We start from the raw sequence: 15,779 nt of genomic DNA, 5'->3' as shown, positions 1-15,779 counted from the left end.
ACGGTTTACCTGAAGGGGAGAGAAAAGGGCAAGGGTTCCCCATGAAGTTCTACTCTGGCCCATTCTTTCACTTTGCTTCCCCTTCCCCACCCCTCTTAAAAATCTGAGACTTAAAAACTTCTCCAGAACACCTTGACTGTGGTTCTCTGATTTCCCTCTCAATTCAATTTCTTCTGCTTTATACCTTTTCCTTTATATCATGCCTCAAAAATTCTGTATGTTGTTTTACAGCATGTTTACAACTTCATTATTATATTTTCTGTCATTGGGACCAAGAGGGGAAACAATCATGACTGATTTTATTCAACCTGTCACCTGGAACTAAAGATGCCAGCATTAACATGAAAAATATAAAACCTTAGAGACCTACTGCTGATACCAATCTCTTCTTTATTGTTTGGCAATAGTCTCATTTTCCTCTAGTGTGTTTTTATTTGCTTTTTCTTCAAAAAATTAGAATAACTACTCCAGGATTGTACAAATTCTTAATTGACCTTGGGCAACCTAAATTTTCATGGAACTAATCTCAGAATTGGACCTGAAATTTAGAGCACAAAACTACCTACCAACTGGAGCACCAAAAGAATTTCATGCCTACCACATGCACTATAGCATCCAATGCAGGACATACTCAATCCAGAAAACTTGAAGAATTAGAGAAATTAGTTCAAGAAAAAGATTAAGTCATGTTATGAATATTACTATTTTATGCCAAAGAAAAAAAAATTATAGATTTCTTGTGTAGGGAGTGTAGATTAAGCTACTGTCTTGGTCATTTCATAACTACAGGAGTTTACCATTCTCCTTGTGCATTCAACCTGTATAAACTATAAAGAAGAAAAATTTTTAATTACTGAGGAAACTTTCATGTTGATTACTGGTCTAATTTCTAGTTGCTTATATAACTAACTACTCACACACACATACCTGTAGATTACCTAAGCGTCTTTATATTTAATTTGTGCCATAAGAGTTATGATTCATGGTACATTTTTCCCTGCAAAAAGTATGCCAAACAGCCAAATGGGAGGTTAAAAAAAAAGAAGGGGTTCAAATAAATGTTTAAAATGGGAGAAACAAGAAAGATAGTCACGGGTACAGATGCTAACAATATTAAAATAATCCTTGAAGTTCATCGTCATTTGAAAATTTTTTTTTTTTTGCCTCATTTGTTCTGTTTAATAGGCCACAGATAATCCTCAGACCAAAATACAATGTATGGCTACTTTCTCATTATCAAACAAAAGTAGTAGGTATAACTTTCAGGAAATAATTAAGGTACATAAATATAATAGAATAAATTCATTTTCTTCACAGATGTCAAATTAAAGATGATCACTAACAAATAAAGCTTCATGCAAAGTCTGCTTTTTCCCAACCAGGCCTAAAGAGGAAAGCAACAGGGGCAAGAATACTTGTTCCTAGCAAACAAATACACCACAATTATAATTAACAAAATCTTCAAGCTACCAAAATCTGTGAGGGAAGGAGGATGCAGGACGATAAAAAAGCAAGAGAAATTACTAAACGGCAATCTAACAAGGTCACCTCAGGGTTTCAGGTTAGTGAAAAGTAACTTCTAGAATATGGTCTATGATCAGTATAAGCAGCCCAATTGCTTATATACCCTTCCTATCTCCAGAATTGCTGAATAAACTTTTAACAATAAAATGACAACAGAGAACATCATATTGTAAATATTATATTTCTCTCACTCACAAAGGTGTATGAGATATTTACTAGTTTTAATATGTATCCATAGGATTAATACTCATGTGGAGTATAACACGGAAAAGTGCGGAACTAAAGAAATGTCTATCTGAAAACAAAAGCACACATTTCTTAGGATTTAAAAATATTGCACATAATAAGGTTGCACAGAAATTACTGGCTGTTTTTATAAACAGAATGAGGTATTAGTCAATCTCTAAAGATGAGGGCAAAGAAGAAAAACCACACACACACACAAGAATACATAAATCCATACTAAGACCTAGAGCATCAACAATTAAGAAAGAAATGTGAAAAGATGTGTAAAATAGCTATGATTTCAACACTACAAAATCATTAGCCAGGGACCAAACACGTAACAAACTCTGGACAATGTTAAGTTTTCAACTTTCTTTGAGTCTAAATGACTATGAGCAATACAATCATTTCCTTTACTCAAATTCTTCTGCATGGCTCTCTGGTAAATATTAAACCATACCTTTCTGAAGATTTCAGTGGAAATTAACCAAGATACTGCTTGCTATCCTTTGCTGAACGACTCAATTATACAGTTTCACATACATTTTGTGACCCAAGTCAGAGATGCTACAGAGCATGCAATTTTAAATTAGCAAAGGTTTCACTGCAAAAAAATCATTCAAGTTCACACAATTTAAATCTACAATAACTTTTAAAATTTAACCTTTAAATATTTATCAGGCAAACTCATTTTTTTCTTGGTAATAAAACTGGTCATGTTAATAAGCCCAAGGGCAGGTAGAGAAAAAAGACCAGGCAGAATTATAATATCTTTTCTTAAAGAACCTTGCCTAACCAGGGAAATTAATAATTAGCTATTTCTCTACTAACTGAATGTTGCGGAATTTCTCAAAAACAATTTAAATATATTTGATAGCTATTATCAAGTTAAGTGAAATCATGCACTTGTCAAAATAGTTCACAAAAAATTGGTTCTGCATCAAGGATATTGAAAGAGAGTCAACTAGTTGGGTTTAAAGAGAACAGAAAAAGGACAAACTACTGCCCTGAACAGTCAGTGTATGTAGTAACCATATTTCCTTTTCGTTGAGTGACAGTCCTACAGTGCTTGCTAGATCCATGGAAGCTATTTTCAGTCTGTACTGTATGTCGATTGGTGGTGGTGTCAAAACCACTAAAAGAAAACATTTTCTCCATATCTTCAAACATGTCATCAAACAACCCACCTCCAAAAGAAAACTCCTGGAAATGGTGCCTTTGTCTACTGGAACCATCCTGGCGTGCCTGGAAGTGATTTTCAAAATGCTTCTTGGACCGAGTGTTTTGGTTTTGACCAAAAAAACCAAAGTCTTTAAATAAGTCATCAAAATTGAAGTTAAATGACTGCTCAAAAGGACTTCCACTAGCTCTTTGTCCTTTACCATTAGTAAAAGCACTATGTCCAAGTGTATCATATTCTTTTCGCCTATTAGCATCTGAGAGTGTTTCATATGCTGAAAGAAATAAAAATATTTTAGTAACTGGAAGTAATCAAAATTACATATACCCAAACCTCTTAAATTTATTTTATGAAAGTATTTCACATCACAAATAAAACCAAATGCTACTAACATAAGAGAAAATTTAGAAGTCACAAAAGGCAGATACTTTGTCTTATTCACTGCATACTATCAGCAGTTAGCACAATGCCTGCTTCTAGTAAATAACCAATAAATATTTGTTAAGTGCTACTATTAATACAAATAAATATGGGGGCAACAATTTCAGAGTTATTCTTATTATTTGTGCAAAATCATCACTTGTATGAAAGAAGTTAATGAGCAAATTCAGAGGAATTCACATTTTTCACTTACTAGTTGAAGTAAATGTTTAACTCCAACTCCCTACTCAGTTACCTCCACCCACCATTAATTACTAAATGCTCAGGAGATGCAATGTTTTAGAATTAGTCTTAAGTCAAAACTTGTTTCATACTTTTCCTTTAAAGACAAATGTGGCTTTGAGATGTAGACCAAATGAGGAAGAAAAAAAAACAAGGCATTTTAGAGTCTATTTAATTTTTTTATGCTTAATATTTTTATATTTAATCTCCATAATTCATAAAAACTTTCTTAAATTAATTCATAAGTTTTGGGTATCTAAAATTCCTTTTGACATAGAAACAATAAGCAACTTTATAAATAAAAAAAGAATGAAATAATACATTTTCAACATTTTCAGATCTGAATGCCAATAAAAGTATATACTTCCACACATCTAGGATCAAAATATGTTATAAGAAAATAGCCTTGAGAATCTCACTCTCACTATATTCATGTATAGATCCCACTCTCCCTCCCACCTCCACAAAACCTTCAAATACATACAAACTTCTTAGGTATCATTCTCCTTTACTAGTTAATACCTGTGAGAGCTTGAAGATAGTCATTTACGTACCTTCTGCAATCTCTCTGAATTTTGTTTCAGCATCAGGACTCTTATTTTTATCAGGATGGTACTTCATGGCCAACTTGTGAAACGCCTTCTTGATTTGGCGCTCTGATGCTGACTTTGGCACACCTAAGATATCATAGTAACTCTTTGAGGCCAAAATTAATTCGGTTATCATTAAAATGCAGATTGCAAAGATGAAAACTGACTGGGGAGTAGCCATTTCTAATATCCTAAAAAAGAAAAGAAAATAAATATTATCCATGGAACTAAACTTAAGATTTTTCTTTTAAAAGAAACTAAATGAGCTTTTAGGATTCAAAGTATACTAATGCAGTATCAAAATGTTAAGCATATATAGTGTATCTTGTATCTATTTCCATGTTATTTCACTTATACAGGCTGCACTACCACTAAATTGGTTGTAATCTTGAGAGCAAATATAATTCAACCAAATTAAGAAAAATCTTTCTTAGTTTTGCCTTTCCACTAACACTCTGGCCATAAACACAGTAGTTACAAAAATATAGCTTAAAATGATCTCAATATTTCAATCTTCCCTTCTATAATTCATATTCTAAAGGGATTTTTTAAAAACTTTAACTTAATGGGAAAAAAGTACATTACCAAGGTAATCAGCCCAGTATGTCTAAATTAGCAGTAATCTTCCCTCCCTAAGAAACTTTCAGTTTTCATTTCAGCAAGGTGAGCCAAGGATTGCACACAGAGAATCTCAATATTAAATAATATTGACAACGCAACACAACAGAATGTAATCTCTTTTTTTAAAAACTGTAAGATCCCAAATATTTAACAAAAAAGCATGGATAAATGAGTTTTGTTAAAAACTCATAATTAATAGAATTTAAGATTTCTGCGAAGGCTGCCAGAAAAATGAACTTTCGTAGTTTCTACTTTAGATAAGGTAAATTCTTTCTAACTTCGCAGGAGTCGTTAAAATGTTTCTCTAACCTTAAACAAGTTTGAACCTAGAATTCAACTGAGAATTCTTGAGAGCACAGATTAAATGACTTGGGATTCAAGCGACCCTGTTTGTTGAACACCATACCACAGGAGTCCTTAAGAACCTAGGATGACATAACACAGCGGACTAAAGACGCTCTGGTTTGTGCAAACTGCCTGCTTTCCTCTCGTGTTAGCCTGTTCGGAGCGTAATTAGCAGATTACTTCTTCCCAGAGAGTTACTCACAGTCACGCGAACCAAGGATGAAGCACGAACTCCTGGCTTAAAGAACACAAACCAAGCGCGTACTGTGACTGATCCCTAGTCAAAGGGCGGGTCTAAAACTGACAGGGAGGCATCTTCCCAGTTTCATAAACCTTACTCCACAGTTTCAAGTTGAATATACCATACTCTCCGAAAAGACGGACTGTTGCTTTATACTGACTCCTCACTCCCAAGAGAGAGCCGGCGGACGGCAAGTCTGGGCCTTACTCCCAGAGCCAGTGGCTGGTTGGGCTGGACTCGCCCTGTCAGACCTTGCGCCGCCGTCCGGTTGTCCGTGGCTCGGGGTCCAGCCCTGGGAGGAGCTGCCCGACACCCGAGAAGGCCAGCGGCACAACACCCCCCCCCCCAAAAAAAAACGCACTACACTGTGCTTCGGCCATCTCCTTTCTCCTATTCTCTTCAAGAACACGAGACAGCCCGAAGCCCTAGCGGCGACCGTGGCGGACACCGAGGCCTAAACCCCCTCCCGGAGACCCCGGCCTCATCCCTCATTCGCACCCTCCAGCTGCAGCTGCTCCTTCAGAGAGCGGAGGCGCCGGCGATGCTGACCAGCTGACCTCCACAAGGCTGCGCGGCTCGGCCCCCCCAACCCCGGCCTCCGTGGCCTCCGGGAGCTGGTGCGCACCCACTGCCGCCTGTCCACAGACCTCACACTCCTGCCGTCGCCGCCGCGTCCCCTCACAGCCAGCTCCCCACAGGCGGGCCGGCCGCTGCTCGCGCCACCACCTCAGGAGGAGACCTACACGAAACGCTTTCCTATTGGCTCCCGCCTCCCCACCTGACCCTGGCGCCCTACGCGCACGTGGAAAACTGTTGTTGCTGCTCGGCCTGTGCGTCACTTCCGGCCCCCACCCCCGAAAGGGCTGTACTGAAGCCGGCAGAAGCGGAAGTGAGTCGAGGGTTGCACCGTCTTTCCGTTCCGCCCAGCCTGGCGCAGGCGCGGTGGCTCCGGCGGCCTGCATCTGCGGCTCCGCCTCAGCGAGGAAGGCCCGCCTGTGCCCGTCGGCGGCCCGGGTCTCTTGTGGCCTCGCCGCAGCGATGCCCCGCTATTGCGCAGCGATTTGCTGTAAGAACCGCCGGGGACGAAACAGTAAAGACCGGAAGCTGAGTTTTTACCCGTAAGTTTTCCCTAACGCAGAAGCGTCAGCTTGCCTTTGGGTCGCAGTCCTGTGGTGTATGGGGTTGGGGTTTGGCGTATCTCCTGTCAGCTCTATAAATTCGTCCTTGGTTCTGCGGCCGTGTTCAGCCCCTCCGCGGGAGGAGGGCGCGAAGGCTCGAGTTCAGTTTACCTGGAAATGTTCTGACATTTCTAGGGAGGTCGCTGGGCGTGTGGCGAGGCGTTGAGGCCTGTTGGAGTGTTCATAGGGCGCCTAAAGCAGTCACGTTTGCGCGATGCTCCGTGGTTTTCAGAGCGTTTCCCCACCTCCCCGGAACTCATCTCATTGACGACCTTAACCACCACTTCAGGTGCATCAAACGTGCCAAGTGGGAAGGTTCACTTAAAGTTAACTTACACTTCCAGTGAGTTAGGTCGCATAGTTGTTATTTAATTCCACTTTCTCCTGACGAAACTGAGGCCTTTGAGAAAGGTTAGGTAAGTGACCTTGAAAATTTTGTGGCAGAGCCAGAATTATAACCTACCTCCTGCTCAGGGCTCTAGATACTCTCCATTCGTTCAGAGAGCAGGGTAAGTCAGAGCTAACAGGTTTTTCCCGCTCTCCCCACGTAGAGCGTTACTCTGAAACCTTTCCTAAGCGAGGAAGCAATTTTTTTTTTTTTCGTAAAAGCGAAAATCTTGGTCGGGCATCAGTACTTGTTAGACCTAACTTTCCTAAAAGTGAAGTGGCAGAAAGCGAACTTTGGAGAAGTGAGGAATACCTGTATTCCAAATTACTGCAGCCACGAAATATTTTCGTGGAACCCGAGAAGTACCCATTTTTATTTGGAAGAATAGTGAAGCAGTATTGTGTAATAAGTAAGAGGCCAGACTCCAAAGCCAGACTTTTGTTCAAATACTGGCTCCACTACTTTGTAGCTGAATAACCTTCTATAAATTATTTAACCCTTCTAGCTAAGACCTCCCATATGTAAAGTGGAGACACTAGTAATACCTAATTCACACGTAGTGTGTAAAGACATAAAATGGCGTTTGGCACTCATAACGTGCTTAGTGTTTATGAAAGTCAACGTATTTAGGATATTCTACTTCCTTTATTTCTTGTATTTAAAAATAATTAATTTAGCCCTAACGTGGTTGTCTTTAACTTTCTTTGAATTTTCACTAGCTATTTTGTGAAGCTTATTTGACTTTAGACCTAAAGTTTTCTGTTCACTAATGACTCAGCTGCTTTCCATTATCTTAACTAATGAAGAAAACTGATAACTCCAAATAATTCACACCATGTGGCAATATTTCCAGGGTTATCTTCCTCGAAGCCCTTCCACAAGTTGCAAAGAGATATTTTAGGGGGAGAAATATATGCTAGTATATTAATGGCTCTGGCTCTGAGGAGGTTTGTAGCAAAGGATCATGTTGAGCTTGATTTAACCCCATATTTTCCATATTTCCTTGGCCTTGGATTTGGGGGCGTCATAACCTCAGACTAAAAATTCTTTAATCTTTGTGGACTGCGTATTTACTATTTTTAAGGAGTGAAAAGTAATAATGCCAGAGGAAGTCAATTATAAAGAATTTTTTCCTCAAAATGAATTTACTGAAAGTGGAGTTTTTAAATGAGTTTTTGAAATTTCATGTGTAATCAGCAAACTAAAAATTGAATTAGTTTTATTCCCCTAATAGCACCAAACGTGAAGAATTGAATTTTCTCATACTAACACTATAGCAAGCTGCAAAATAAATTTATACTAATTTGAAAATTCAGTGAATATATACATATGGTGACCAGTTTATACCAGTGATTATTTTATGTTTTGAGGAGAATTAATAAGACAGAGAAACAAAATTACCAGTCAAACAAACTGAACCAATGTAGAGATACTAAGTTGTTCCAGAAACATATTCTAGGAGAGTTCTTAGAGATTTACCTGTTAAGAAAGCATTGCAATACAATTACCAATAAAGACATTCACAAAGTGTATTTTTTAATTGTTTGATAACTTAGCATATAGGTACAATAGAAATAATTTACAAATGGCATCCGTATACATGAAATTACATTAAAAAATTTTTTTTGTAAAAGGCATATTCTCATTTTAGCTATAACAGCAAAGGTATAAACTTATCTGTGGATAGCAGAGTTCCAAGTCCTCTGAAAAGAAAATTCTTTTTGCCGTTAAATGCCTTTTCTCGTTAGACCTATCATACTTATAACCTAAGTCATTGACACATGTAAGGTTAAAAAATTTTCACACCATGTATGAATATTATATCTATGGTAAAAACTTCCAAAGGTAGATAATCTGAGTTTTCCACGGCAGGATATCAGGGTTAAAAATTATTTCCTACAAAGTACCCAGACTCTTTTCGTCTAGCATCTTACAAAGTTATCAATATTTATTTTTAAAAATCGTGCTACTGGGCTTCTCTGGTGGCGCAGTGGTTGAGAGTCCGCCTGCCGATGCAGGGGACACGGTCTCGTGCCCCGGTCTGGGAAGATCCCACATGCCGCGGAGCGGCTGGACCCGTCAGCCATGGCCGCTGAGCCTGCGCGTCCGGAGCCTGTGCTCCGCAACGGGAGAGGCCACAACAGTGAGAGGCCCACGTACCGCAAAAAAAAAAAAAAAATCGTGCTACTACGAAGCATAAATGGTTGTGACTGGGAGGAATGTGTAACAGCTGCTTTTTGTATGAGATCCTTCTATGTTACTGTTTTCTATAAGTAGGAAATTATTATTTTTTATTTTTTTATTTTTTTGCTGTACGCGGGCCTCTCACTGTTGTGGCCTCTCCTGTTGCGGAGCACAGGCTCCGGACGCGCAGGCTCAGCGGCCATGGCTCACGGGCTCAGCCGCTCCGCGGCATGTGGGATCTTCCCGGACCGGGGCACGAACCCGTGTCCCCTGCATCGGCAGGCGGACTCTCAACCACTGCGCCTCCAGGGAAGCCCTAGTAGGAAATTATTATGAAGTATGTGTCTTGGACTGTGTTCTTGTAAAATCTTCAAAAGAAGTATAAATCACTTGTTTAATTCAGTTTAGCTCAAACCTGATTAGACTGGTAGAATAAAGTTTTCTGTCAAATTCTCCCATTAGTCCAGTTTTACCCATAAAACACATTGTAGTACGTTAGAGCCAACTCTAAAAATACAGGTTACTCAGTACAGGAAGAACACGTATAAAGAGCTGTTTTACCTTTCTCTGTCTTTTCTGTTTGTTTCATATTATAAGATATCTGAGTCTGTCCTTTAACACGTTTAGTTCTTGTGTCAATTTCTCTTTCAGAACTTGAATACTTGAATTTTAGAGTTCCTAATCTACCAGCTATAGAAGACTAGAAATATTGGACTAAATTACAAATGGGTAGAATTGAGGCTGATTCCAGTAAAGAGAATGGAGGATTAGAAGTTTTATAAGATTGAGTATTCATTTTATGTCAGCTAAACCATTTGTTTGAATTAACGTTTCTGTATTTAAATTTTTTTTTTTTTTTTTTTTTTGCGGTACGCGGGCCTCTCACTGTTGTGGCCTCTCCCGTTGCGGAGCACAGGCTCCGGACGCGCAGGCTCAGCGGCCATGGCTCACAGGCCCAGCCGCTCCGCGGCACGTGGGATCCTCCCGGACCAGGGCACGAACCTGTGTCCCCTGCATTGGCAGGTGGACTCTCAACCACTGAGCCACCAGGGAAGCCCATGTATTTTAAAAATATTAATGTAAGAGCCTGAAGTTTAATACTTCTTGAATTATAGACAAGAAACCGTTTGACTTGTTATATTACTATGAAATATATTTGAATAAGACTTTGTAGTTACAAAGCTCTTCCCTAGTTCTAGGCAAACTACACAACAGAATGAAAAAGAAATGTAATCCATAGCAAATATGAATAGATTTTATCCTTTGTAGTAACATAGGTTTTACTTGAAGGGACTCTGAGTTATGTTTTACAAGCCACTCTTCTCAGACAGAAGCTTTGGCTACACATCTCATATCTTAGTCCTCTTTGCTGCAGAGATGATACGGTAGTAGTTGTCATGAAGACGCTATTGTATGGTAGGAGTGGTTGTCTTGCTTTTGTGGCACTTGACCCATAGGTTACCTATATGTGCAGGCCTGGAATCTGGCAAAATTGTTAAAATATAGCAAAGTTTTCCTTTTTTTACTTTCAGGTTTCCTCTACATGACAAAGAAAGACTTGAAAAATGGTTAAAGAACATGAAGCGAGATTCATGGGTTCCCAGTAAATACCAGTTCCTGTGTAGTGACCATTTTACTCCTGACTCTCTTGACATCAGATGGGGTATTCGCTATTTGAAACAAACTGCAATTCCAACAATATTTTCTTTGCCTGAAGAGAATCAGGTATTGGAGGCAGGGAGTAGGGGAGAAGGGGATAATGCTGAGCATGGTGGCAGATTGCAGGGTGGCAGGTAATCAGGTAGAGGGGATGAGAGGGAAAGATAACTGCTGGGAAAACACATATTTGAGAAAAAGAAAAACTAATTTGTGCTTTTACTGAAAGTATAATAATTTTTTAAAGATTTAAACCATTTTGAAGCATAGCTTCAGAGGAGCCAAGGATAACACATACATAAATTATCAGGTTAAGTTATTAATGTAAATTAATGATCTAGATTTTTTACTGGTCTTGTGAGTGATCTGAGATTTTTTTCCATTATATTGATATATTGATTATGCATAATGTTTTTTAAAAAAATGCTTTCAAGTATATTTTGAGCTGTTACATACTGAAAACATTTTTTTAACTGAATACATTTGCTTGGCCAGTATACTGCTCATAGTTGTACTGAAATAGTCAGCACTAATAAGGGAATAAGCCTAGTAAGGACATCTTTATTAGAATTTGAAAATATTATTTTATAGGAGAAAGACCCTTCCAAAAAAAAATCTCAGAAGAAAAAATTGAAAGATGAGAAAGAAGTATGCCTAAAAGCCAAGTCAGAAGAGTCATTTTCATCAAATGAGCCAAAGAAGAATACAGTTGACACAGATGTGCCCCCTGAACATGCAGAATTACTTGATTCATCTGCCTTCGTAAAGCCACCAGATCCAAAAGCAGGAAGTTTACAAAATAATGTATTAACTCTTAATCTGCTTAAACAAGATACCGGAAAATCAGAACCTACCTTGGAAACATCAGTTTATCAAGACATAGGTATAGGTGGTTTTCACACATCTTTTGAGAATCTAAATTCTACAACTATTACTTTGACAACTTCAAATTCAGAAGGTATTCAGCAGTCTCTGGAAGCCCAAGAAGTGCTTGAAATAACTACCAATCATCTTGCTAACCCACACTTTACAAATAATTCTGTGGAAATTAAGTCACAGGAAAATCCATTCTTGTTCAGCACAATTACTCAAAGAGTTAAAGAATTAAACACAAATAAAGAATCTGTTATTGCCATTTTTGTACCTACAGAAAATTCCAAACCTACAATTAATTCTTTTATACCTGCCCCCAAAGAAAAGGTGGAAATGGAAGAAGACATAGATGTTGAAGACTCATATAAGGATATAGACAATGAGATGGAAGTTTTACAAATTGAGCATTCTTACTGCAGACAAGATGTAAGTAAGGAACATCTTTGGCAGAAAGTCTCTAAACTACATTCAAAGATAACTCTCCTTGAGTTACAAGAACAACAAACTCTAGGAAGATTGAAGTCTTTGGAAGCTCTTATAAGGCAGCTAAAACAGGAAAACCGGCTATCTGAAGAAAATGTCAAGATTATAGAAAACCATTTCACAACGTATGAAGTTACTATGATATAGGTTAAAGAGGTTTTAAAGCTGTGACTTTTATGTAAGCTTTTTGTTTGCCAAACCAAATTATATGTAAAATGAACTTTTTCCTGTGTAAAGTTCTTATCTTAATGAAGCTAAGCAAGTGCTCTAATGTTAAGAACTGCGTCCTGTTCTTATAATGCTCGTTTTTTAGAAAAACTAGAGAGTTGTTGGGTAGAAGAAGTTTCATTACTTGTTAATTTTCCAAATTTGAAGTTAAAATGTAGTGAATAAATAATATGGTTAAGTCGTAAAATGAGAGAACACAGATACGGTAAACAAGAGCCCAGGATAGAAATCAGGCTCAGGGATCAGTCTTGGTTCTACCATTGACATGTGACTTGGACAAGTTACTTATCAAGATTCTCAGTCTCTAATCTGTAAAAAGAGGGCACTTAACTAGATCTCTAACATAGTCTGTTTCTTTATAGTTTCTTCCCTTTCTAGTTAGATACTTTTAATAGAACAAGTTTTCTATATGATAATCTTATACTCACATAAAACTAGATGCTGGCTAGCATTTGATATTATTAACTGTTGGATTCTTCTCAATATTTATTATGTGTTGCTTGGCCTTTGGGCTATAGTTTTCTGTGTTACAAAGGGAAATACTCCAGTTACAATTTTATTCCAATTGAACTAAAATAAGGAATCAACCATTAGCCCAGTTCTTAGGAGAGGTACTTTAAACTTGAAAGAATATGTACCTTATATGTGGCAGATCATCATAATACACAGTCATTTAAGCTTCTTGACACCTTGTATTTAAGGTTATATTTATAAACCAAAAATTTCAATGAGGTTAATTTTTTTATTACTTTTTAAAAATTATGTTTTTATCTATTTAATATGTATAACTTTTTAAAATGTGTGCATATGTTGTTTTAAAATTCCAGAATGATAGAGTAATATTTAATGTTACACCTTCCCACTTATATGTATTTTAGTAAAAGAAATTATAGATAGGTGGTGATGACCTTGGAGAGACAAGTAGGAAAGAGAAATAATGGTGATAGAAATAAAATGAAACGTAAAAGCGGAGACATAGTCGTAGCAATACAAATGTGAAAAATAGATGATCCCTTAGAATTGGCAGTTAATATAATTAAATATGTTAATCTTTATGGTGTTAAGCAAATTCCTGTCAGCCTGATTCTTAGTTTTCTCTTCTGTTATATAAAAAATACTGTTACCTATTTTGAGGGATGGTTTTTTGAATTCTGTAAGGTAGTAAATGTGTTTTTGGTGCCAGAAAATAGGAGGTGCTCAATAAATATTAGTTGACTACACAGCAAATAGTATACTAATTGTTCTGTAAATGGATGATTATTTGGGGCCATATGTCACTTAGTTTTTTTAGGCTAATAAAATTAATTAGTATTATATTAATGTGTATCAGCTAATTATCAAAAGTTGATTAGCGGTGTCCTTATTGTGTGACTATGGGGCAAAAATCCTTAAAATTTTTGCATAAATTATGTGTATATAATTAGTAAAGTTGATGTGATGTTATTTTTAAGTTGCATTTTGCTGGTATTTAAAATAAATAATATAGATGTAAATAGCCTTTTTAAGTCATTATAAAATATGTTGTACATTGTAGTTATTTTCTATTTAAAGTTATAGTTTACTCAGGAATAATGTAAACTAGTTGTGTTTCTTTAAACTACTAAATTATAAGTATTTAAGATACTTTCTTGGCTTTTCTATATTCAGTTCAGAATGTTCCCTCTAACTCAGTTAACCAATAAATTTTATTTGGGGGTTCTGACCAACTTTATTTCTTACTTACATTCTTATAGGAGCCTCTTAACTAGTAGTACCTATATTTTCAATCTCCTGCTTCCTTATTTTCCGGGACTCTGCTATCAGCTTTTTACCTAAACTATAGATATAGCTGTATCACCTGCACACCACCTAACTTTCCTAGCTCAGAAATCTGTAATCTTTAATACCTACAGAGTAAAGCAAAGCTTGTTACTCTCATGTATGTGATCCTCTCTGATTCTGTTCATCCTGTGTTCTAGCCAGACTGGACTTCTTAGCATTTCTCAAACATGCTAGACAGGTACTTGTTTTTGTGTCTTCTTATTTTATTCTCTAAATTCAACCAGTCTGTTAAAATTGTATTTCGATTTTGTTGGAATGTCATCCCTTCTTACCAGTCAAAATTGTTTTTTCTCTGTTCCTACAGGGCTTTGTCTTATAACACTGAGCTTTGTTTTATAACACCGTAACAGTGTTTACACTGTTTGTATATCATGATGTTATCCATGGCTTTCTCTTCGACTGGACTGTATGCTTTTTGAAAGCAGAATTTTTATTCACTTCTGTTTCTTTGGCAATGTAATATTAACTCAATAAATGTTTGGATGAATATTTTGAATTTGCCTGCTTAGAATTTCTTGGTTCTGGTTACCTAAAATCAAGAACCTTCTTAACAAATATATCCTTGATACCTTGAGAATGATTAGGGAAGGATATAGATCTTCATATAATCTTTAAAACATTCCATGTTTCCAATGGACAGTACCATTTACCAGTTATCTGCTATGCCACCTATTAACTGATTTCTGTTGTAGAAGGCTATCCCCACCACAGACTATTTCCTACTTTCTATCTGATAGTTAAAAAGGAAATATGTCTAAGGAAGCTGTTTATGCCTACATGTCAGGGAGATTGGTAAGTCAAATTTAGAAAGACTTCATCATATAAATAATACGTGATGTTGATCTAAACATCAAGCAGGTTTTGGCAAGGGGCAGTGGTGGTTTTTTGTTTTCTGGCTATGCATTTCAAAAATTTTGACGTCTTAAGGATGCTTATACATAAGGCATGCATACCACTTTGTTCTTGGTTTGTAAATTTTATAAACTTTCTTTTTTGTACATAAACAAAACCAATTTTCTTAAGGCTACCTTTGTATTCTTTCCTGTACCTTTTGAGCTTTGAACTTTGACCTCTGCAGCAATAAAGCAACACTTCTGTGACACACACAAGGTCATTTTTTTTAAGAAAAAGAATGCACAGAGTTGTTACATTTTTAAGTGCTGCATTCAAAAGATAGTTACTCAGAATTCTCTAGTTTGAATAAATTCTTGCAAAGTACCCCTACTGTAATTTGTGATATGATTCTGTGCCCTAAAGTGTACTTTCTTTACTAATAGACAATTTATTATGGCACGTCAGCACGATTTATTTAGATACTACATCACTACATTCTGTTAATCATTAGGTGTGACTGAATTTCTTTTGCAGTTATTAAAAAAAATCTCAACTGTATAAATATGCAGAATAAAACTTTTTGAAATAAAGAACATCAAGCAGGGAACTTTTCTGCATATTTTCAATCTTGAAAAAAAATCAGCCATGTATTAAGAGTTGGAATATTAATGTGCAGATAAATTTTTCTGTTTCTAACTAAATTGAACAGTTCTGCCAACTAATTTGGTGTTCAAGTACATCTTTC

The 15,779-nt window shown here is 36.9% G+C and overlaps 2 protein-coding genes across 2 annotated transcripts; one reads left to right on the top strand and one right to left on the bottom strand.

Moving 5' to 3' along the window:
• Positions 1 to 2,748: 2,748 nt before the first annotated feature.
• DNAJB9 (DnaJ heat shock protein family (Hsp40) member B9) lies at positions 2,749 to 4,369 on the bottom strand (the record flags this gene model as incomplete). The annotated part of the gene is made up of 2 exons (XM_079711066.1): positions 4,147 to 4,369; positions 2,749 to 3,203 (listed from the first exon to the last, which is right to left on the bottom strand). Exons 1-2 carry the CDS (start codon positions 4,361 to 4,363, stop codon positions 2,749 to 2,751), a joined length of 672 nt encoding a protein of 223 aa, XP_079567192.1. The 5' UTR covers positions 4,364 to 4,369.
• A 2,058-nt stretch (positions 4,370 to 6,427) lies between these two features.
• Positions 6,428 to 12,298, top strand: THAP5 (THAP domain containing 5; the record flags this gene model as incomplete). Its single annotated transcript, XM_079711532.1, has 3 exons — positions 6,428 to 6,507; positions 10,672 to 10,864; positions 11,387 to 12,298. 3 exons carry the CDS (start codon positions 6,428 to 6,430, stop codon positions 12,296 to 12,298), a joined length of 1,185 nt encoding a protein of 394 aa, XP_079567658.1.
• Positions 12,299 to 15,779: the final 3,481 nt, after the last annotated feature.

Source organism: Hyperoodon ampullatus, assembly GCF_949752795.1.
Source record: "Hyperoodon ampullatus genome assembly, chromosome: 9".
Classification (NCBI taxonomy): Eukaryota; Metazoa; Chordata; class Mammalia; order Artiodactyla; family Ziphiidae; genus Hyperoodon; species Hyperoodon ampullatus.
This window is presented reverse-complemented; position numbering and strand designations above follow the sequence as displayed.